The sequence below is a fragment of the Gigantopelta aegis genome, chromosome 6 (assembly GCF_016097555.1).
Source record: "Gigantopelta aegis isolate Gae_Host chromosome 6, Gae_host_genome, whole genome shotgun sequence".
NCBI lineage: Eukaryota > Metazoa > Mollusca > Gastropoda > Neomphalida > Peltospiridae > Gigantopelta > Gigantopelta aegis.
The window spans coordinates 82,032,802-82,057,938 of record NC_054704.1 but is presented as its reverse complement, the minus strand read 5'-3'; the positions used below and the strand labels follow the sequence as shown (position 1 = coordinate 82,057,938).

The 25,137-nt window shown below is 37.2% G+C and overlaps 1 protein-coding gene across 1 annotated transcript in view; it reads right to left on the bottom strand.

Moving 5' to 3' along the window:
• The window catches only part of LOC121375953 (phosphatidylinositol 3-kinase regulatory subunit alpha-like), a 211,625-nt gene that overhangs the window by 6,851 nt on the left and 179,637 nt on the right, over positions 1-25,137 (bottom strand). The window contains exons 8-20 of the mRNA XM_041503695.1: positions 17,026-17,106; positions 12,102-12,153; positions 8,029-8,250; positions 7,125-7,238; positions 6,096-6,173; positions 5,412-5,543; positions 4,735-4,936; positions 4,108-4,220; positions 3,360-3,549; positions 2,513-2,696; positions 1,628-1,869; positions 951-1,190; positions 199-366 (exon numbers count right to left, since the gene is read on the bottom strand). Of these exons, the coding sequence (XP_041359629.1) occupies positions 199-366; positions 951-1,190; positions 1,628-1,869; positions 2,513-2,696; positions 3,360-3,549; positions 4,108-4,220; positions 4,735-4,936; positions 5,412-5,543; positions 6,096-6,173; positions 7,125-7,238; positions 8,029-8,250; positions 12,102-12,153; positions 17,026-17,106 (2,018 nt within the window). The remainder of the gene's footprint in view (positions 1-198; positions 367-950; positions 1,191-1,627; positions 1,870-2,512; positions 2,697-3,359; positions 3,550-4,107; positions 4,221-4,734; positions 4,937-5,411; positions 5,544-6,095; positions 6,174-7,124; positions 7,239-8,028; positions 8,251-12,101; positions 12,154-17,025; positions 17,107-25,137) is intronic.

The window sequence follows — 25,137 nt, the reverse complement described above, 5'->3', positions numbered from 1 at the left end:
AACCTCCTAGGCCCCGTTCCACGAAGCTATCTTAGCACTAAGATCACCTTAGTGCATAAGGTAGCTATGTACTTAAGGTGATCTTAGGGCTAAGATCGCTTTGTGGAACGGGGCCCAGGTAGATTATTCTCACTATTCTCAACTTATTTCAATGCCTTTAACATACCGAGAAAAGACAGAATTTTATTTTCTACATACTTAATAGACAAAACATGGACGTTTCCTTCCTCCCTCTTTGGTCTGATGAGAAATGTCCCGTGTCGTTTGTTCTGTAACATTTCCACGGCCGTTTCCCGATCACAGTTCAAAAACCACAGATTCTCATTTTGATGCTGATTATCATTTTCTGACGGAAGATCAAAAGCACTAAAACCAAACAAAAGCAATAAAATAAAAATCCAATAAAAAACACCTGAATAACAAAAACTTCAAAATGATTTCTTTAGGTAAAGTTTTGGAACTTTTCATACAAAAATTGAATAGAATAAGTCATTAAATAAAGGTAACCAGACATTAAAAGTAAAGATTCCAAAAATGAAAAGATCCAATTAAACTTTGCTTACAAATCTTGAATATTAAAAACAGCAGCAACAAAAATCAACCCAAAATCAAAACACTGCACCATAATAATCGCCCATGCAACTCTGCCTTTAACATGTCAATAAATTGGTTCTGAGCAAATTTCCCATATTCTGTGTTGAATAATTTTTCTGCTATTCAAGTGGGACTTCAAAATGGTCAACTTCCTGAATGAAAACACAAATGTGTATAACGAACTACTGCTATAACAAACCGATGTGTCAGGTCCCTTGCTGTTCGCTATAAGAGTATTTTACATAATACTGTACTTTTAATCGAAATTATCAAAAATGACTTTAATAGTGAAAAACATGTCGTAGTGTTTTTTAAAACCTAGGGTCGTCTCTTTAAGACATAAAGGCGCCACATACTCATTTCTCTCCTCCAGCAGGTTGTCGAGCTGGTCCTGCGTCTTGCCGTGGTCGATGAGCCACTTCTTGAGCTCCTCCCTCTGGCGGTACAGGCGCTTGATCTCTGGCTTCAGGCTGTTCATGTCGCTGATGAACGTCCGGTTCTGGTTCGACTTGCGGTTAATCTCAACCTCAAGACCGCTCTTACTCTCCTGAATCCCCAAGTACCGAGACTTCAGTAGTTCAAGATTCTCGTGCAATCTGAAAACATATTAAAATATAGATGAAAATGTCTTTTAGTTCACTGCAGAATCTGAGATATGTTAAGTGTGGATTCCGATGCATCCACATACTATAAATAAAGAATTTGAGGTATTCATATTATATACAGAATTTGCTTGCTTGCACATGTTACAGAACCAGATGCATTTTTTATAGTAGCATTGATCAAGTTCTAACTGTCCATAAAAAAAATCTTCTTTAAAAGCTTCCTGCTTTCTAACCATCACTTCCTAATCCAATAGCTCACTGATTTTTCTATTCAGATCCACTTTTAATATCAGCATTATTTTCTTTTCTTATCCTTTTTTTGGTAAAAATTGGATACTCTTGTACACTTAATGCCATTGATGCACTCCACTTCCAATACACATAATTCTTTTAAGACCTGCAGGGAATGAACATCACCGGACCCATACCTTTGGATTTCGTTTTGCTGGGCCTCTTTGTGGAAGCGCCTGTGAAGTTCCAGCTGTTCGTCGAAGACCAGCAGCGTCTCCTTGAAGGCATCCAGGGCCTGGTGCTTCAGCTGCAGCTCCTGCGAGGTCTTCGAGTGCTTCTCGTACAGATTGTCATACTGTGTCGTCTTCGTCAGGTACTCGTTGTTCACCGTGATCAGAGTCGACATCTTCTTCACCACGTCGTCAGCCGTGCTGCCGTCCTACAAACAAACAACAGATTGTACACCACAAATAAAACACTGGACATCCAAGTACATACCGATGTAAAAATGTCTTTCGTCCGTCATACACTTAGACTACCAATAAAACACTGAACATTCGAGTACACACCGATGTCAAAAAGTATTTTGTCAGTCGTACACCACCAATAAAACACTGAACATACCCATCATCTTACAAAAATGTTGAGCAACGACTGTTTAATGTTTTTAAATTGTGTAGTGATCTCTGAAACTTGCATAGAGAATTGCGACACGATACTGAACAAAATGTTCCCTGCCTATTGTTTTTATTTTTTGTTCATTTGTCCAATGTATTAAAGTTCTTGATGCAAAATAGCAGACATATTTGACATTGCACAAATCTTTTTCCATCACAATTTATAATTTAACTATTATTCTGAATGTTTATACAACCCCTGCAATTAAGAAAAAGTCCACTGCAAAAAAAACATGCTATTGAAAAAAAAACCTGAATATGTTCCAAAGCAAAAAAAAAGTGACGTGAAGAATTAAAAACTCCATGGCAATCTCCACGGCATTGCCGACTGCAATTGCAGGGGTCCTTATATCACATGTTACATAGAAAAAGCAAGAAAAGACAAGTGATAAAACATCAACTTACCGTGCTGCTTCCCCTGCTGACTGGATACAGCAGCTTGATGTCGAGGGTCTTGTTGTAGATGGCGAGAGAATTATGCTGATAATACTGAATAAGCTCGACGACCGAGTCAAACTCGAGCGGCTCCACAAACCCGTACTTGTTGTCCTTGTGGTAGATCTTGATCAATTTGTTGCTGCCTCCCTTCCTACAAACACAAGAATAATTTACAAAGCTTTTGCTTGCTGTTATACGATTTACTCAATTCTGCTCTTATATGATTTACTCAATTCTACTGTTATAAGATGTACTCTTCTGTTATTATACAATTTACTCAATTCTACTGTTATAACAAGTGCTCAATTCTGCTTGTATACAATTTACTCAATTGTGCCTTTATAAGAGTTAACAATTCTGCTATTATACGATTTACTCAATTCTGCTGTACATTTTGTCATGTTAACAAGTAAAATGTTTGAGAAATTTCAATTATCATCTGCTTAAAGGAGTAAGAAACGTAATAAAACTTGTGAATTCACTTTGAACCGTGGTCTTCCCACAGAATTTAATTATTTTATTGCCAATATCATTATGTATTGATATGGGATTGGAAAAACTTTGGGGCAAAAGAGATGACCTGCTGCTGACTGTGGAGTTCATGGAGGCGGTAAAACTCACGATTCAAGGAGCATAAAGAAACTGAACGCAAAAGAAGAAGATTATTCAACTCTTTGGTACATGATTTAACTGTTAGAAAGTCAGCAAGCCCTGACCCCGATGACAAATTATATACCCTCGATATTGCTGAAACTGTTTGTTACTTAAAGGGTTAAAGTATAATCTTCAAGAGTCTCTGAGACTAGTTACTTACTTGAGGGTTAAAGTGTAGTCTCCTGGAGTTGCTGAGTCTCGAACCAGGAATGTTCCGTCTGGTGAGTCCTGCAACTTCTCGTTGACGTCTTCGCGTGAGATGTTGCTCCAGTACCACTCAGCTTCCTTCAGACGCTCCTCAGGAGACACGGGCGACATGAAGCCAGACGGAGGCTCATCACTCCTCACACCTGAAACACACCCGTTTACATTAACCTCCATAGTACCAAACAAAAGAGTTAGTTTGTTTTGCTTAAGGACATCACTAGTGCAAAATGATTTACTAATCATCGGCTATTGGATGTCAAACATTTGGTAATTTTGACATAAGACTTAGAGAGGAAACTCGCTAGATTTTTCCATTAGTAGCAAGGTATCTTTTATATGCACCATGCCATGAACAGGATAGCACATACCACGGTTGGTCTTAGAAAGTAAACCCGCTATATTTTTACATTAGTAGCAAGGTATCATTTATATGCACCATCCCACAAACATGATAGCACATACCACGGCCTTTGATATACTAGTTGCAGTATACTGCCTGGAATGAGAATTAGCCCGACTGGCCCACCAACGGGGATCGATCTTAGACCGACTGTTCATCAAATGAGCGTTTTACCAAGGGCTACATCCTGTACACTCTAACAGTGATAAAGACTAAATTGTAACTATCATATTGAACTGATTTTTAACATAACAGTCAAATTCCAAATTAAATGAAAGTGTGCTAAAAATAATTCACTTACGTGGAGGAAGAATTGGAGGGGATGGGATGGGCGGTATCTCAACTCCCCAGTTGCCATTTCTCAATAATTCTTCAAAAATGTCAATGTGCGTTTTTGTATTTTCGATGATTTCTCTGTAAAAGACAAATTGACAAATTTTCACTGACTGTCACATCCATTTTCATAAACAAACGTACCTTATGAAATCACAATAACTTTAAAGATAATGACAACGATGTTTGCATCTCTGTCCATGAACAAAATCTAAAAATTATTGTAATTTGAAATGCAAGACTTAAAAACAACATATAAATGTTAAAAAAAAGAGAAAAAACCCACACTCTTTATCCTACAATAATGAGAGCAAATTTATACAATAGGGTACATTTTGTTTTCAAAATCATTTTTTTTTAGCGATATTTCTACTCTTATTAAAAATTGATTAGCAACTGCTGTTTAATGTTTTAAAATTGTGTAACAATCTCTGAAATTTGTGTAACGAATTGCAATGCAATACTGAACAAAATCTTCCCTGTACTATTACTTATGACAGTGCAATAAACTAATGATTTTATTGGGTTTTAGAGAAAAATATAACTTTTTTACAGAATGAAAGGTGGTCATTCCAAAGAAGGTATTAAAGCATACATTATCTGTTCCCATGGCGGACGTAGCAGGATGTGACAGAATACGTGAGACAGTTTATCGAGCCCGTCAGCGACGCCAGACTCGTGCTGGTAGCACCAAAGACGACAGAAATGAGACATGAGATAGTATAGTGTGGACTTGTGAGGTACGGGGAGGGAGTCCACCAAGTCAACCAGCGACTTTCTCGTCTCACTCTTATTTCCTGAAGAACAAAAAAAAAACATGTAAGTACTAAGGGTCGCCTACTTAAAATATTCTAAAAGAGACATTCTAGTAGATAATTAAAACTACATGTACACCTACAGGTACTTTAACATGTATAGTTCCTGGGACATCTTTAACTTGAAAATTGTTGAGCTGTTAATTATTTTCTATGTATTGATATTCATGCAGAAACTGTAGCACTTAGTGTTTACAGAATATCAGCCAAAACGGACAGAAAAACAGAGAGAAAAATAATTACTTATGTATCAATCACAAGTGATTATCTTTCTCTCTCTGGTTTTCTGTTCATCTATTTATTTTTCTCTCTGTCTCTCTCTTTCTCTCCCCACAATTTCTGTCTCCCAAGATTTATAAACTAAACAAAAAACATTTCTTTAATAAATGCAATTTAAGAAAAACAAAACTCCCCAACTCCTCCCCAGTTTTTTTTACGAGATGGGTGACCGACTTACTTGCTGCTTCGATGAACTGACTGTAGAACTCGACTGGGATGACGGGGTTTGGCAGTTCTCGCAGATACTTCTTCAACACGCCCGCCACGCTGTGCACACCGTATGATGACAAGTTCAACTGCGAGGGGTCACCTGCAGAACAAAGTCGCAATGTTTATCATCCATAATTTTCTACTATAGTCAGTCCCACGGGGAACACATTTTTTTATGCTACTGAAATTACTACAAATTATTTATTTATACAATCTACTTTGTAAAAAAGAACAAAAAGGAAGCTAAAATCGGATAGATATAAAAAAAAAAAAAAAAAAAAAAAAAAAAAGAGTTAAAAATCACACCAATAAGTCAAAAAAGAAACCAAGTAATTTAAACAGATGGCTCAGATTATGACGGAGCGAAATTAAGAACGTTCAAACCATAAGATGCGAAGGAAAAAGAAGGAAGTTACAGTCACGTGACCGGAACAGGAAGGGTGCGCAGTAGAAGAATTTAGGCCATCCCATTGGCTGTTGGGATGTTCGGATCAGTCTACTAACCGTAAGGAATATGAACTAGTTATGAGGATAGGTGATGTTGAAAAGAAAATTAATCGGCCATATACATCTTCTAAGGAAATGGTAAAATAAAACATTAAAAAAGAAAAGAAACATAAATCCTCGAACTGAGTAAGAAAGAGAAACCTACCCATACTGAAGGCTGCCTTTATTGCGTTGATATCTTCCGTTTTGGCCGATATTCTGTAAACACTAAGTGCTTCAGTTTCTGCAAAGATCAATACATAGAAAATGATTAACAGTCCATTTATTTCCAAGTTAAAGCTGTTCTAGTACTATGACATGTTAAAGTACCTGTAGGTATCCATTTTAAATGTCTACTGGAAAGTCTTTTGGTATATTTTACGTCAGTGATCCTAAGTAACTGTCCGATGTACAAAAACTTTTATCTTCCATATAAACTGTGTTTTAAGCTACTACATTGTGTACAAATAGTTGGATAACCAGAAATATGTTGGATATGTTAAAATTGATATTTTATGCAAGAAGTAAGTAAAGTAATATGTAGATAACGTAATTAAAAATGACACATACTGATGGAATTCAAACCTCAAAGTAGTTTTGACAGACATATAAAGTAATTAAAGATTTGTTATTAACTACTCTGAGATGTTCTTTACTTATCTGAGCATATTTCAGTCATTAATATCAATATACTGAAATTTTCATTAAACCCACACCCAAGGAATGGAAATTTTCTAGTAGAACTAAAATTTAAATATTTTGTTTTTCTTTTCATCTCTAAAAGAATACCATTTTATCTCACATGTTTTTGAAATTAATGAAAAGTAAATTAGCTAAATAACACTATTCCAAATTATTAATATTAAAAAATGTTTTTGCCAACAGATCGGGTTATCCAAGCTTAAAAATGTCCTGGGCCTGTGCTTATAAAACGTTTGGAGTCCAAACTCAATCTATAATGATGTCACACACAAGCACTTTGTATGGCACTGCCATAATGTTAAAGAGTGCAAACTCAATCTCTAATGATGTCACACACAAGCACTTTGTATGGCACTGCCATAATGTTAAAGTCTCACACTTTAATAATTTGAGTCTTGAGTCCACACTCAAGAAAGTTTAAAAGCACCAGGTCTCGACTAGTTTGTTGATGTTGACTGTTAATATAAGATACAACAATTTTCACTGTACTTACGATGTTCTTGACACCAGAGTTCGATTTCTTCAATGCATTTAGCCACGACAAATGGTGCCCCTTGACAGTGTGATTTCTGAACTTCTTCTGTGAGGTCGGAACCAAACACAGCAACTGTGAAAACAGAGATTAAAAACGTAAGTTATTTTTAAATCAGTAAAAACATGTAAGAAGACACATGTATGTGAATAAGTTATAAAACATTGTTGCAGCATAATTATAAAAATGGACATGACTGAACAGAAACTGACTTTAAATTTAAAATTAGCATATTAATTTAAATTTAAAATTAGCATATTAAATTAATTTGTTTTGATGCATACTGATTGGCTATAAAACAAGCAAAAAACAACAATCCTTCCCCATCCATCCCAAACAAAAAAAACATAAATTGCTGGGAACATTTTATTTTTAAAATTTTGATTAGCAAAATTTCAAGTCAAGTGAAAATGTTTAATGTTTTAAAATTGAGTAGTACATGTTCTCTAAAACCTGCGAAGCAAATCGCAACAAAATACTGAACAAAATGTTCCCTAAATTGTCAAAATATTTAATTCCACTGAAACACTAACAAGCATGGTCAATACTTATTTATTTAGTCTAATTTATAGAGGAAAATAACACTAAATTTTTTAAAAATTGTTTTTAAATGAAAATGTAGTTTCGTTCATGCAGCCTAGTTTTGTGTAATCTATTTTTCATTTGTACATTAAATTTAGGACACTGTTTCCATTGTCTTGACTGGTTAAACAAACACAAAATGGGTTATCTACATAAATGGATGATGCAAATTTTCAATTCTCAAAGACCCATGGTCAGACCATCAAAATTTATTTTAGATAATTAATCTTCTAAAAATAAAGACTAAAACATTCAAAAACAAAAAAACAAACAAAATACTCACACTGCGAGAAGCTGGGTCTGCGAAGGTGTTCCAGCTTGGGTACGTTGCACTCGGTGGGGTGCGTGGCCGAACAGAACCGGTGACAGCACAGTCCACACTCGCGACACTGCAAGCCCTGGCGCATCAGTCCGTAGAGGAATTTGTCACACAAGTGACAGCGCTGCATCGACGAGAAGTTGTACTCGTCGAAACGGTGGGCTGATGCTGCGTCACAGCTTGCCGCTGGAAGCAAATTACAAACAAAACGTTCAGAGCAAACCGTCTCCCAAATTTGCGACCGAATCTGTTCATTTTCGAAAAACAAACTGATTCTGAATACCAACTGTACAGGCCAGTGAGCACAACTCAATAATGAAGTTTTCACAACTAAAGTATTCCTAGTAATGACGTCTATTCATCAAAGACTTTACGTGCATACTGAAGTATTCATCGGAATGATATATATTAATCAAAGACTTAATGTGCAATTACTTTTGTGAATGTATAAAAACAACTGAAATCGACCATAGACTGACCGCGCCTCAGGCGTGTGCTTTACCACTGGGCAACGTCCAGCCTCCCAGTCCTAATGACTGAAATCGACCATAGACCGACCGCGCATCAGGCGTGTGCTTTACCACTGGGCAAAGTCCAGCCTCCCAGTCCTAATGACTGAAATCGACCATAGACCGACCGCGCATCAGGCGTGTGCTTTACCACTGGGCAACGTCCCGCCTCCCAGTCCTAATGACTGAAATCGACCATAGACCGACCGCGCATCAGGCGTGTGCTTTACCACTGGGCAACGTCCCTCCTCCCAGTCCTAATGACTGAAATCGACCATAGACTGACCGCGCATCAGGCGTGTGCTTTACCACTGGGCAACGTCCAGCCTCCCAGTCCTAATGACTGAAATCGACCATAGACTGACCGCGCATCAGGCGTGTGCTTTACCACTGGGCAACGTCCAGCCTCCCAGTCCTAATGACTGAAATCGACCATAGACTGACCGCGCATCAGGCGTGTGCTTTACCACTGGGCAACGTCCAGCCTCCCAGTCCTAATGACTGAAATCGACCATAGACTGACCGCGCATCAGGCGTGTGCTTTACCACTGGGCAACGTCCCTCCTCCCAGTCCTAATGACTGAAATCGACCATAGACTGACCGCGCATCAGGCGTGTGCTTTACCACTGGGAAACGTCCAGCCTCCCAGTCCTAATGACTGAAATCGACCATAGACTGACCGCGCATCAGGCGTGTGCTTTACCACTGGGCAACGTCCCTCCTCCCAGTCCTAATGACTGAAATCGACCATAGACTGACCGCGCATCAGGCGTGTGCTTTACCACTGGGCAACGTCCCTCCTCCCAGTCCTAATGACTGAAATCGACCATAGACTGACCGCGCATCAGGCGTGTGCTTTACCACTGGGAAACGTCCAGCCTCCCAGTCCTAATGACTGAAATCGACCATAGACTGACCGCGCATCAGGCGTGTGCTTTACCACTGGGCAACGTCCAGCCTCCCAGTCCTAATGACTGAAATCGACCATAGACTGACCGCGCATCAGGCGTGTGCTTTACCACTGGGCAACGTCCCTCCTCCCAGTCCTAATGACTGAAATCGACCATAGACTGACCGCGCATCAGGCGTGTGCTTTACCAATGGGAAACGTCCCTCCTCCCAGTCCTAATGACTGAAATCGACCATAGACTGACCGCGCATCAGGCGTGTGCTTTACCACTGGGCAACGTCCCTCCTCCCAGTCCTAATGACTGAAATCGACCATAGACTGACCGCGCATCAGGTGTGTGCTTTACCACTGGGAAACGTCCAGCCTCCCAGTCCTAATGACTGAAATCGACCATAGACTGACCGCGCATCAGGCGTGTGCTTTACCACTGGGCAACGTCCAGCCTCCCAGTCCTAATGACTGAAATCGACCATAGACTGACCGCGCATCAGGCGTGTGCTTTACCACTGGGCAACGTCCAGCCTCCCAGTCCTAATGACTGAAATCGACCATAGACTGACCGCGCATCAGGCGTGTGCTTTACCACTGGGCAACGTCCCTCCTCCCAGTCCTAATGACTGAAATCGACCATAGACTGACCGCGCATCAGGCGTGTGCTTTACCACTGGGAAACGTCCAGCCTCCCAGTCCTAATGACTGAAATCGACCATAGACTGACCGCGCATCAGGCGTGTGCTTTACCACTGGGCAACGTCCCTCCTCCCAGTCCTAATGACTGAAATCGACCATAGACTGACCGCGCCGCGCATCAGGCGTGTGCTTTACCACTGGGCAACGTCCCTCCTCCCAGTCCTAATGACTGAAATCGACCATAGACTGACCGCGCATCAGGCGTGTGCTTTACCACTGGGAAACGTCCAGCCTCCCAGTCCTAATGACTGAAATCGACCATAGACTGACCGCGCATCAGGCGTGTGCTTTACCACTGGGCAACGTCCAGCCTCCCAGTCCTAATGACTGAAATCGACCATAGACTGACCGCGCATCAGGCGTGTGCTTTACCACTGGGCAACGTCCCTCCTCCCAGTCCTAATGACTGAAATCGACCATAGACTGACCGCGCATCAGGCGTGTGCTTTACCAATGGGAAACGTCCCTCCTCCCAGTCCTAATGACTGAAATCGACCATAGACTGACCGCGCATCAGGCGTGTGCTTTACCACTGGGCAACGTCCCTCCTCCCAGTCCTAATGACTGAAATCGACCATAGACTGACCGCGCATCAGGTGTGTGCTTTACCACTGGGCAACGTCCAGCCTCCCAGTCCTAATGACTGAAATCGACCATAGACTGACCGCGCATCAGGCGTGTGCTTTACCACTGGGCAACGTCCCTCCTCCCAGTCCTAATGACTGAAATCGACCATAGACTGACCGCGCATCAGGCGTGTGCTTTACCACTGGGCAACGTCCCTCCTCCCAGTCCTAATGATTGAAATCCTTCCTAAATTCACCGGCCTCGGTGGCGTCGTGGCAGGCCATCGGTCTACAGGCTGGTAGGTACTGGATTCGGATCCCAGTCGAGGCATGGGATTTTTAATCCAGAGACCGACTCCAAACCCTGAGTGAGTGCTCCGCAAGGCTCAATGGGTAGGTGTAAACCACTTGCACCGACCAGTGATCCATAACTGGTTCAACAAAGGCCATGGTTTGTGCTATCCTGCCTGTGGGAAGCGCAAATAAAAGATTCCTTGCTGCCTATCGGAAGAGTAGCCCATGTAGTGGCGACAGGGGGTTTCCTCTCAAAACCTGTGTGGTCCTGAACCATATGTCTGACGCCATATAACCGTAAATAAAATGTGTTGAGTGCGTCATTAAATAAAACATTTCTTTCCTTCCTAAATTCATATACATTCTAGCTGACTGTACAATCGATAAATATCAGCTCATTTCAAACACTCAGTACTGTTAATAATGTGTCATCTATTTATGAGTTTCACTGATGCACATTCATCACCAGATTAAAATGAAACCAACAAAAATGCTTGGAAATAAAAATTTCTGTTTTTATCATTAAAAGGACTGCCTGCCAGTTATCCCGAACAATACCATTGTTTGAAATATGATGGATAACATTTGTAGCGATATTGTTGTTAACCAACAATGCAATTTGCCTTAAAAGGACTACCACTTACGGTAAGTACTAGCAGAAAGGATTTAGTGGTGAAGAAAAAACAACAATTTAAAACAAATAATTGTGAACTAACCATTCACCATAACAATAATAAAATCAATACAACAGAAACTGTGACACTGCAGTTACATAAGAGTTGTCTTGCCATCACAAGACAATACCTAGATATAACTGCATGAAGCTAACTAAAGCCTAAATATAACCAGTGCTTTTGGTTCTAGAAGTTTTGTTCACTTGCCAATTGGCCAGTCATTTTTAAATTTCATTATACATGATTGGGGAAACAGGTGCCTGAGATGCTCTCATATATTAAACACATATATAATACATTAAAACAAATTAAACCTAAGTAAATCAAGAAAGTAATAAAACTAATATGTTCCACATTAAAAAAAAAAAATTAAAAACTATATTAAACACTCACCTTCCATTTCTACACATTGACCAGGAGGTGGCAAACTAGAGGCGTAGGGTTGCTGTAAGTAATGAAATAAAATCCTTAATCATAACCACTTAATGCATACAATAATAACAGTTTCAAATATACCTTTTCAAAACTGATTTAAATATCACACTGTTATTTTTAAATACCACCCCACCCACCCCCCCGTCAAAAAAAAAAGAAGAAAAAAGGTTAAAAAAAGAAAGAAAAAAAAAGAAGAAAAAAAGACACCCCCCCCAACCCAACACCCACATCAAAGAAGAAATGAAAGATGTTGATATTGGTGTATAATGACACCTCAGCATATATAATGCAGACCTTTGCTGTTGTTCTTGTTGGGAATTTGTTATGGTGGAGAATGGGGGGGCGGGACTTAGCCCAGTGGTAAAGCACTCGCTTGATGCACGGTCGTTTAGAATCGATCCCCGTCGGTGGTCCCAATTGGGCTATTTCTTGTTCCAGCCAGTGTTCCACAACTGGTGTAACAAAAGGCTGTGGTATGTACTATCCTGTCTGTGGGATGATGCATATAAAAGATCCCTTGCTGCTAATTGAAAAGAGTAGCCCATAAAGTGGCGACAGTGGGTTTCCTCTCTCTACATCTGTGTGGTCCTTAACCATATGTCTGAGGCCATATAACTTTAAATAAAATGTGTTGAGTGCATTGTTAAATAAAACATTTCCTTCCTTCCTGGTGAAGAATGAATGAATGAATGTTAATGACACCCTAGGACAAAAACATTCAACATTGGCTGTTAAAATGAGGTACGCAATGAATGTCAGTAAACAGCAACATTAGATAGGTTTCATTATCCCATGCGAGAATGGATTTAAACAAGAAATAGCCGACTTTCTTGATCTACATCATCAGTTCAGGCGTACCATTTTCCGTTCTTGTAGTCAGATTACGGAAATCAGGCTCTCAATCTTGGTCAAGTCTCAGCATTTCCATTTAACATGATATCAGAGAGATATGGTCTGAACTAGGCGTATTTATTTAGTTTTCCAATGCCAAATCGACCAACAAATCTGCCATCATATTTTGTTAATGTTCAACAGTCTGTTTGACATTCATGCTGCACTAGTTTCCTGAACCATATCCCATGTGCATTAAAATACAACTTTATGTTTATACCACTACAAGTACGAGAAAGGAACATTTCTTAGCAGATCAGTTCTAGCTCAGATTGTATAATGCAATCTCTTCATTATCAAAAAAAGGATGGGTCAGATGTAGCTCAGTGGTACAGAATAGATCACTCTCAATAATCTCAGTTTTTATAGCATAGATCAACCTCAATAATCTCCGTTTTTATAGCATAGATCAACCTCAATGATCTCCATTTTTATAGCATAGATCAACCTCAATGATCTCCGTTTTTATAGCATAGATCACCCTCAATGATCTCTGTTTTTATAGCATAGATCAACCTCAGTGATCTCCGTTTTTATAGCATAGATCACCCTCAATGATCTCCATTTTTATAGCATAGATCACCCTCAATGGTCTCCGTTTTTATAGCATAGATCACCCTCAATGGTCTTTGTTTTTATAGCATAGATCACCCTCAATGATCTGTTTTTTTCACAGCATAGATCACCCTCAAGATATCAGTTTTTACAGCATCGATCACCCTTAAGAATCTCAGTTTTTACAATGTCGGCCAGTCAAGGATATCAGTTTTTACAGTATTGACTGCAATCAAGGATAAATTTTTACAGTATCGACTGCAATCAAGGATCAATTTTTACAGCATCGACAGCAATGAAGGATAAGTTTTTAGAGCATCTATCAGTCAAACCGGCCTCGGTGGCGTCGTGGCAGGCCATCGGTCTACAGGCTGGTAGGTACTGGGTTCGGATCCCAGTCGAGGCATGGGATTTTTAATCCAGATACCGACTCCAAATCCTGAGTGAGTGCTCCGCAAGGCTCAATGGGTAGGTGTAAACCACTTGCACCGACCAGTGATCCATAACTGGTTCAACAAAGCCCATGGTTTGTGCTATCCTGCCTGTGGGAAGCGCAAATAAAAGATCCCTTGCTGCCAATCGGAAGAGTAGCCCATGTAGTGGCGACAGCGGGTTTCCTCTCAAAATATGTGTGGTCCTTAACCATATGTCTGACGCCATATAACCGTAAATAAAATGTGTTGAGTGCGTCGTTAAATAAAACACTTCTTTCTTTCTATCAGTCAAGGATATCAATTTTTGCAGTATCAACTGCAATCAAGGATCGATTTTTACAGCATCTTCTGCTATCAAGGATAAGTTTTTACAGCATCGACCATAATCAAGGATCTCTGTTTTTTACAGTATCAACTGTAGTCAACAATCTCCGTTTTTACAGCATCGACTGCAGTCAAGGATATCAGTTTTTACAGCATCGACTGCAATCAAGAATCAGTTTTTACAGCCATCTCTTTCTTGACCAAAACCACGTTATACACCAAAATAGCTATATGTCAAAATATGACATATAACAAAAACAAAGTCAGTAAGTACTTTATATACAAGACCACCACTGCAAAAAATGGTAGGACTGGAAAAGCAATAGGTAATGGTCACTATAGGCAACAGTATTGGGATTGGCAGAATTGTACAGATCCTTTTAAACATAATCCAACAATATATTACCTGAATAATATATGCATTTTGTCCTTGAAAAGATTTGTAAACCACAAAAATAACTTGGTTCCTTTTCAAATGTAGCTACATATAATATGAACTGTTTAAAATGTTTGCAAAATGACTTATGGTATACAATATAATTGGTATTATATAACTTAAAGGGATATTCCTGAGTCTGAGTTTGCTGCAATTTTAAAGATGTTATCGACTAACTTTTTAACGATTGTAATTACATATCAAATATATTTTCCTGCATAACATATTAGTTGCTGTATATTAAACATGTTTCTGATCGTTCTAATATCTGTACTAGGTTAAACTTCATTTTATTGCCTAAAATATTTATTTTTCGTACATACAAAATTATTTGAAGACAAAATCCATTTTGGCCTTCTTACAAATATTAAGACGACCAGAAACACATTGAATACACAGACACTGATATCCAAAACAAGAAAATATATTTAATATGTAAGTTTAATCGTAGAAATATTTTATTAGTCGGAAACATTTTACAATAAAGCAATGTTTCATTTATAAATACAGTGAAACTCCTCTAAACCAGACACATTCAGGACCATGTAAAAAGTCCGCTGATAAGAGGTATCTGGTTTACAGAGGTTCTCTTCTGCACAGATATTTAAAAGGGGACCATGAAAAACGTACGGTTTTGAGGGAATTCCGGTTTACAGAGGATCCGGTTTTAAGAGGTTTCACTGTACAAAAGATTATAAGATATGATTTTCTTTCTGTTGTAAAGTGCATATAAAAGAGCCCTTGCTGCAATTTGGTAGGGAAATCTTATGTGGCATCAGCCGGTTTCTTCTCTTTTACTCGAAACCATATAACAAAACTCTTATACTCCACACAAAATGGACGTACACGTACTTTAGAATGAAGCGAGCTGTCGGCAATAATTTCTTTTCCCTTCTTCTTCCATTACAATTTACATATCTTCACAATTTTTTTTTTTTTTTTTTTTTTAAAAGAAAAAACAAAACCCTGCTTGGTTACAGTGAGTTACAATCGTGGAAAAAATGCCAGGCTAAAAAGGCCTCAGAAAAGTGTGACACATGTATGCAATGTTGGAGTGATGCCAGCCCCAGCTGTCAAAGAAGTAGGTTGATGAATGGATAAGCCTGAGTAACAAGGACAGCTCTGGGCTAGTCTATAATTTTATCTCACATCACTCTGGTGCACAGGGGGGAAATAACAGCAGAACGGGACTTGCTTGCTCTCACTAAAAAAGTTTCAGCTCATGAATAAAGTGAAGTTTATATAAAGTGTATATGCCCCAATAAGTAAGTGTAATCCCCACCCACCCAGTCAGGTAAAAAAAATTAAAATGTCAGTACCACTTTGTGATTTGTTTGCAAGTTTAGGAGATTGCCACACAATTTTAAAATGTTAAATATAGTTGTTAAACTATTATCAGTTGGTTAGTAACTGTCATTAATCAAAATTTAGAAACAAATATATTCCCTGCTAGTATAAATTCTTGGATTCTGTAATTAAATCTGCCTAAGATGCAATCCATTTTGATAAACGTGTGTGTGTACATGTACATATGATATATATGCATGTGATATACATACATACACATACACACACACACACACACACACAGAGAAAGAGAGAAATAGAGAGAGAGAGAGAGAGAGAGAGAGAGAGAGAGAGAGAGAGAGAGAGTGTGTGTACTACATAGGAAAATCTTTTTTTATAAATCAACTGTTTTATAGTCACCTATCTGTAAAAAACCACAAAAAATTTCATCATCTTTTACCTATGAGCAATTAAGTTTCAAACTATGTGATAATTACCCCCCCTCCCCCCCCAAAAAAAAGTAAACAGTTTAAAAAATAAAACAAAAGGAAGAAAGTTTTAATACAAATATTTTGAAAAAAGAAATTTAATTATTTGTCTTTTTCTTATCTTTTTTTTCTCTTTTCAGGTGATAACCATAAAAATCAAAGAAAAGTTACAAATTAAAACAATTTTATTTATCAAATGTATATCATGAATTTTTAAAAGGTAGTTTTAAGCTTTGAACATCTACTATTCAATATAAACTTATTTTGAGAAAGATTTATGATGTATATAAAAAAAATATTTAAAAATGAGTTATTATGTAATTATTGATCTAACTGTAAACAATGATAAAAAATAGGCTACTTTGCATATGTAAATAAACTAGAAATAAAAGAAGGCACAATTTTCATTGTAAAAATCTACTACAGGTAAAATTATACAAGTGATAAAAACAAATAAAATCACTTACATTGTCTGGGTTTTGTCCGCAGAGTTCGTCAATGCAAACTAGAATTGATTTCTGATGAAACTCGTCCTTTATTCCCATTTTCTGTTAAAAACAAATACATCAGTATAAACATGGATGAAGTTTTAGTTTTTACAAACAGCAGACAGAAATGTATAAAAAATTTAAAACGGTGGAGTTTTCTATAATTTCTTGTTGATATAAAATTAGTCAAACATCCACCAGACCCAGAACATATATAATATTTGAAAAAATGGTCAAGTTTTATTTAATTTCTTGTTGATATACAATTAGTCAAACATCCACCAGAACTCTCTCTTATAGAATTAAGCCATGTCTAAAAACCAAAAGACCACCACAGGTTTTTAAAAACAAAAGTTTTAACTGACCTGTATTAAACAGTCACATATATTAAGAGAAGAGAACACTTTTTGACAGTTATCAGTTGACTGTTTAACACAGGTTTGAACGTTTCAGTACTGTAAAATGTGGTGAAAGTGAAATAGTTATATTTATGTTAAAAGCATAAATTCAGTGTATGTAATTGTTAAATTTCACAGTATTCGTTAAATTTCAGAGTAGGAAGCTACCTATTCAGAGTAGGATACTGTTCTTTAAAAAGTAAGAAGTACAATGTTTGTTAAACAGTTTTCCAAATAATATAATTAATCTATACTATTAGTCTATAGCTTTATCTGTGAAACACGGTCAGAGTAAAAGTTACTACTCAGCCGCAGATGAAAATTGCTGGTTGACAGTTTATTTAGACAAATGTGAATTCAATAATTAAAGAAAAAAACTTCCATTTTTTTCAAAACTAAAAACCCCAAAAGTGAAAAAGCCAGTAAGAATAAGATATAAACACAGCACACCTGATGATGATAGCAGAAGTCATTTTGAGGTGTCCCCATGCAATGTAAGTAGCACCCAGGCTCCATGCATGTCATTCATACAAATGACTTAACAACTGTCCAAAATATTCTAATGAAGACTCTTCTTGTTCCAAGAGTCAATGAATCAACAAATCCTCAGAGTGAGAGAGATCGAGATGACACAACGTTGCCAAAAACCACAGCAGATCCTGACAATGAGGAAATAAGAAAACTGTGAGTGAACAGTACAGAGGAAGTCCTCTTCGCTAGTCTAGGCCTCCGTATCTAATCTAGTGTCAGAATATCTTGAAAGCAACGTCTTCTTCCACTGGCCGTATACATCCTCCAACGCTTGAAATATTCTTTATCAGGTACGTGTCACCGTACATTCAACATTCACTAAGATCAACCGCACAAGGTCTGCGGTTTTTCCAAACACCACGCTCAACAACGGGGCTGTCGGCTCTGTATGCTGCCAGTGATAACCTACAGTTGAGAAGATCTATGCAGTTGTGCGCTGTACGCCTAGCTATTTAAGTCAGCATGCTGGCGAGTTCACAGCCTCAAGGCGATGGATTATAGGTTACAGTAGCAGCAGCTCAATTTAGCACACACAGGCGGTGCTTACTCAGTCCAGGCATTGACGTAAAAGTCCCATTTTCTTGGCCAGCTACCATGGGCTGTTCCGGACTAGTCCAAAAGCAGCCAATAGAAATGCGGTTCTCCTGGGAATGTTGGTGATAAAAAGAGCTGCCTGGGCATATAAGAAAAGGCTAGTTCAACCAAGGGTCACACACAATGGGGAAATATAAATATGTGAGATGCTATATGGTCCGAGGCATATAATTAGCACACACTGAATGACATTCATTCTTATACTATTGTGTCTGGACAAAGGATTTTTAGTGTCTCAATTCTGTTTGCAAGTAGACGGACAGTATTAAAACTATGCTGTACACGCCAACGCACACATTAATTTATTTTCTAAAACTGATATTTATTAAAACAAATAAATAAAAAAGATAATGTATCATTATAAATAGTGATTATAACTGAAAGTTCATCAGTTGGGCTCCACTGATGTGATGATTGATTATGAAAATCCATATCGACTGTGCGGAAAATGTAACTCTAGTTGTTCTCCAGTTTAGATGATGGAATATGTTGGGGTTGGGTTTTTTGTTTTCATATGTAGATAATGAAAAAAGCTACTAAATAGTTATTAATGGTAAAATTAGTTATTTGTTGGGTCTATACCAGGGAACATGGCATTAGGTTCATGGTCCTTACACAATTCAAATCTTCTTAAATGTTTTTGGATGCCATATAACCGTAAATAAAATGTGTTGAGTGCGTCGTTAAATAAAACATTTCCTTCCTTCTTAAATGTTCATATAATTCTAACAGACTTGATCAGTTGGTACAAACTGATTACATCTGATGACTGATTACCAAATACCAGTACCATATGAAATACACTACCAGTATTACATAGTCCATTTTAATTACTTGATTATCATCTCCTCATAAGAGTCATAAGATTATTTTGATACAGATGTTACCAGAAAAAAAAGTTTAAGATAGGATAAGATAAAGATAAAATTTATTGCATTTAAACATTCCACATGGGAACAGAGTGCACAAAATAACATCAAAAAGTTGCAATATCAACAAACAATTAATGACTATAGTTTTATATACATGTATACATATACATGTGTATCACTACTACAATCTATTCATTATACTGGAAAACCAAATAACACCTATGTTGGCTGGGTCCTGAGTTTTCATAATAAAAATAAACTGCTCTTTGGGTGTCATATTTAAAAATGAAGGGTTGTAGTTGGAGATAAAATGAAATAACTTTGACCGTTAATACTTATATTTTTTACACTGTACAATGTCATGAAATTCATCTTCAATGGCATTGCATTCATCACAAAGATGCTGGTCAAGAGGAGTATATGGTTTTGTATGTCTGTCATTTTCAATTTTCAAGTTATGGTCACTTAGACAGAGTTTAGAGAAATGTATATTTCCTGTTTGAGAGTTTCATATGTTTAATGACATAAACATACATTTTTTTTTATCCAGCAACTATTACATAATTATCCGACTTATAATAACTGTGACACTTAGTTCTCAAGAAATGGATTACCAATAATTTCCTCCGAGTTAGCTGTGCTGGCAATATACCTAATGAAGTAAACCAAAAAAAAGAGAAAAAAATAATGTTTTTACTATGGTGGGCTATATATTTCAAGGACTGTCCCCCTAATGCTGGAGCAAAACCTCAAATTTAGGCACAAAATTATACAGATATTTGGGAAAAATATGCTAACCTGAGACCTTTTTTACCATGTATGTCCACTATTCTACTCTCAAAATTAGTTATAGTCCATATAAAAATGTGTAGTGATTCGTTTGAAACCCTATATAGCTGTTTGGTAGTGATGCTAATATGAATAAATGTTGTTATCCAGATTCGGGCATTTTCATTTAATTCGGACAAAAGCCAGCCTCTCCCCCTACAAAAATGGGAACCCATACACCTATGAGAATTAGTACATTGTATGGCTAATAATATACTTATACAAAGCAAAGAACTGCAAAAAAAAAAAAGAAGAAGAAGAAGAAGAAGAAGAAAAGAAAAGAAAAAGAAACCTGCCAAATGAGGTTCATTTGTACCTTGAACCACACCTGTAGATCCACCCGCCTAAAATACATACATATTCAATTTCCCAAAGCATAATGTAATGTGACTAACAATAATAGACACAGCTTAATGTATGTCCCAAAATACACACGATGGTGTGCACACGACTCATAACCTGTGTTTATTTATATCATAGGTGGTGCTATTCTTGTTTCATGAGACACTGAATAATACTTTCTGGTCCCAGTAGGTTGATAAAACACAATTGGTATGTTTAACACATTGTATGAAACCTGCCATTCGGCACATAATCTTCCTGTATGTGAGTAGTTGCCAAACTTGTCACCCACATAATCCTGTGGGAACACCATATTTGGGAGAAATAAGAATACTACATGATTTTAAAAAACTTTTGTTTAATGACACCACTAGAGCACACTGATTTATTAACCATCAGCTATTGGATATCAAACATTTGGTCATTTTAACTCGTAGTCTTCAGAGGAAACCTGCTACATTTTTTATTAGCAGGATGGGGTCTTTTATATGCACTTTCCCAGACAGGACAGCACATATCACAATCTTAAATACTATATCAGTGTCCATTAGATACCATTTATCTTACGAGTTGTTAAAAAATATTTAAGTTGGATACATTTTTAAACAAGTTGTAAGATAAGAAGTTTGTTGTGTGACACCACTAGAGCACATTGATTTATTAATCATCAGCTATTGGATGTCAAACATATGGTCATTTTGACACAGTCATAGAGAGGAAACCTGCTACATTTTTTCATTAGTAGCAAGGGATCTTTTATATGCACCATCCCACAGACAGGATAACACATACCACGGCCTTTGATATACCAGTCGTGGTGCACTGGCTGGAACGAGAAATAACCCAATGGGCCCACCGACGGGGATTAATCCTAAACTGACCACGCATCAAGTGAGCACTTTACCACTGGGTTACATCCCGCCTCGAGTTATAAGATAAAATTACTGGTATCTCTAGTGGACACAAATATAGTATTCTACTAGTTTTATATCCTCAAAAACAGGTTTGAACAAAGTTAAACATCTTTTCCACCTAAAACTTACTTACAGCATTTGTGCTTATACCTCACAGAGTAATCAGATTAAGGTTAACTTATATGTCACTAAGTTATCAATTACTATCCTATTTGATTGGATGGTATGACTGTGGAGACCAGGTCATCACCTTGGAGCAGCCAGTTGTATGTCTTTAAACTTATAACACACATGTGTGTTATTAGTGTGTGTTATGAAAAATAATGAATGATTTTCTCACCAACGGATAGGTAAGAAAGAAAGAGAGTGAGAAAGAGAGAGAGAGAAAAGATTTTTTTTTAACTTAAACTCATGAAAATAAGCACAAGTTTCTTCCTTTATTTTTCTACAGATATTATAGTAATATTAATAAATATATTTCTAAATATGCACCAAATAAATTGATCCTACAAACTGTCATAATATAAAAGAAAAATTTAAATGATGGAGTAAACTACATTTTGAATAATATATAGCCACAATAATATTCTTTTAGATATTGACACAAAGATGACAATGAAAAAAATGAAGAAGAAAGAAAGCTGTCACATAGACTAGTTACTGAACTAGCTGTGATTTACATTCATTTTCTTTCACAGCCTTTGATATTTCTTTCGTTTATGATTCACTGGTGGGAACTGGCGGGGTGGGGGTGAGGGTGGGGGGGGTGCGCAGGAGCTCAATTGTCCTTTTTGTGTCAATGAACCTCGTGTCCTATTTGTATATATCAGTTCATACAAAACCACTACCACTGAAATGCATCATATAAAGAAATGGTATAACTTTTATTACTTTCCATAATTAATAAAAATGAACAGTATATAAGATTGAATCATTTCCAAAGTGTATATGGGGTTATGAAGGACATTAATAAAAATGAAATCAGCTTATTGATTTTCACCACTAGACGGATTGGCTGGTGTCGACGGCCCAGATTTCTATGACCCAATATGGTGGTGACTGGACTGCACACTGAAATACAAATCTAGTGATAAATTGCTGATTCATCTTTTCTGTTCTTGTGTAAAACAGAAACTAAAAAATGGAAAGAAAAAAAAAAAATACAGTATTGATTGGATGACTCAGTGAACAAAACAAATTAAAAAAAGAAAAAGAAAAAAGAAAGAAAAAAAAAGAAGAAAAAAAAGTGAGACAGGATGAAAAAGAAAAGAAAAAGAGAGGGCCACTAACCATGAATGTTATATGTACTGTAAAGGCAGTTCAAGAAACTTTAGTCAAAACATTAACTTGACCACCAAGTTTAAATGGTACAAAACCCAAGGGGTCCACTGAGGAGGATCAGTTCTACAATCCCCCACACAGAAGCTCTACTAGAGCCAATATCAAAGTTTTAAACTATATAAAACAGTAAACCCTTTCATCACTGAAATATTCAACACATAAGCTTTTTCACACAAAGTTTTGTCAGTCCCATCCAATGCAAATCAATATAGTAAAGAAAGTTGGCTAAAACCAGGAATACATCAGGTTCCAGAGAGCTACTTTTCCAGTGGTTAAAACTCTGGTTACAATCACCATGCATGTATTAACCATGTCACTATCACTTACGTCAGCCATAGAGTATTAGTCAAAACTGCTCCAGAACCATAGAGTATTATTAGTCCATGTGATATCAAAATTGCTCCAGAAATTTAAAGACATCGCTTCTGTTAACATATCTTTAGGTCAGATCAGGTCATAAGGTTTAACATGCACATTCAGAGCAAGCTGTTGTAGTGCATGCCTGTCATGGATGTAGGTATCGGCCTAAGCCAGCTTCTCCGTCCAGGACAGGAAAGGGTTTGGAGTAGGTGGGAGGAGAGACCACCTACGCTGGCATAGCAGGTGCAAGAGAGCACCAGCAGCCTGACTGAAATTTCTTGGGAATTATAGTCACTGATATAGTGGACCTTTTTTAATTAAAGGCTCTAGGAAGTTGGAAAATTTGTCACATTGAATTTGACCTACTTTTGCTGCTTTCTGGGGTTGGTTGATTTCCAAAAAAAAACATTTTACATGTTATCAGAATACCTCAAGAAACTAAATTTCATCAAAAGATTTTTTGTTGTAATTTTTTTCTTAGAGTCAAATGATATACTGACTTGCCTATATAACCATTAGAACATAAATCAAGTGTGTAATTTTTCAGTGTGTTTAAAATGTTATAATATATGTATATATATATATATATATATATATATATATATATATATATATATAAAATAATAATTTTAAATAATAATTAAAAAGAAGTGATAAGTAAGTATATATACATGTAAATCAAAGCAACTTTCATTATAATGTTAACAAAATACATCTCATTAATCTGGCTTATAATATCCGCTATCAAACAAGATATACAACAGCTTTCACTTCTTTCACCCCCCCCCCCCCATGTCTTTCTTTGCTAGAAAAAAAACCCCTCACCACATTCTGGAAAACAGTTGTAGTTGCCTGCAGCTTACTGACAAGATCTTTTAACAATGCTAAACAAGAGATGAGAAAATGATAAAAAGGGTATAATGATATAATGTCATCTGTCTTTTCAATTGACAATTACCGTCACGGAAAATGTCACCACCGAATACGTCACCAAGAAGAGCAGTGTGTCTGGTGTCTAGAGGTTATGTACATAAGAGGAAGATTAGTGCAAAGAAACAGATTGGGGTAAGGGGGAGAAGACAAAGATGAAGAAGGAGGGGGGTGTTCTCTGTTTTGGTTGGCTAACAGCAATATTGGTCAAGCTCTATAAGAACTGGTATTCATTGTGATGACGTCAACAGATCAACTTGGGGAAGACGGTAAGATAGAAGGGGGGGGGGGGGTATCATGGTTGGCTGATAGAAATATTGGTCAAGCTCTTGATTATGTGATGACGCAAAATAAAAGAGAAAATGTCAAATTATATTTAGAGTATCCATCCTATGACAACTATTGTAAACAATAAAAGCTAAACAACACTCGTAGCTGTTGCGTTTTGAACTTCTATTTGTTTACAGCAATAGAGCTACATGTCATAACTGTTTTTACAAGTGTGATAGCCATGCAGGGTACATCAAGACTGAAAACAACTAAACCTGGAAGTAGGTGTCTCAGACAAGTTTAAGATCATTTTAACATATTAGCTATTAATAAAACAACTAAACCTGGAAGTAGGTGTCTCAGACAAATTTAAGATCATTGTAACATGTTAGCTATTAATAAAACAACTAAACCTGGAAGTAGGTGTCTCAGACAAATTTAAGATCGTTGTAACATGTTAGCTATTAATAAAACAACTAAACCTGGAAGTAGGTGTCTCAGACAAGTTTAAGTTCGTTGTAACATGTTAGCTATTAATAAAACAACTAAACCTGGAAGTAGGTGTCTCAGACAAATTTAAGATCATTGTAACATGTTAGCTATTAATAAAACAACTAAACCTGGAAGTAGGTGTCTCAGACAAATTTAAGATCATTGTAACATGTTAGCTATTAATAAAACAACTAAACCTGGAAGTAGGTGTCTCAGACA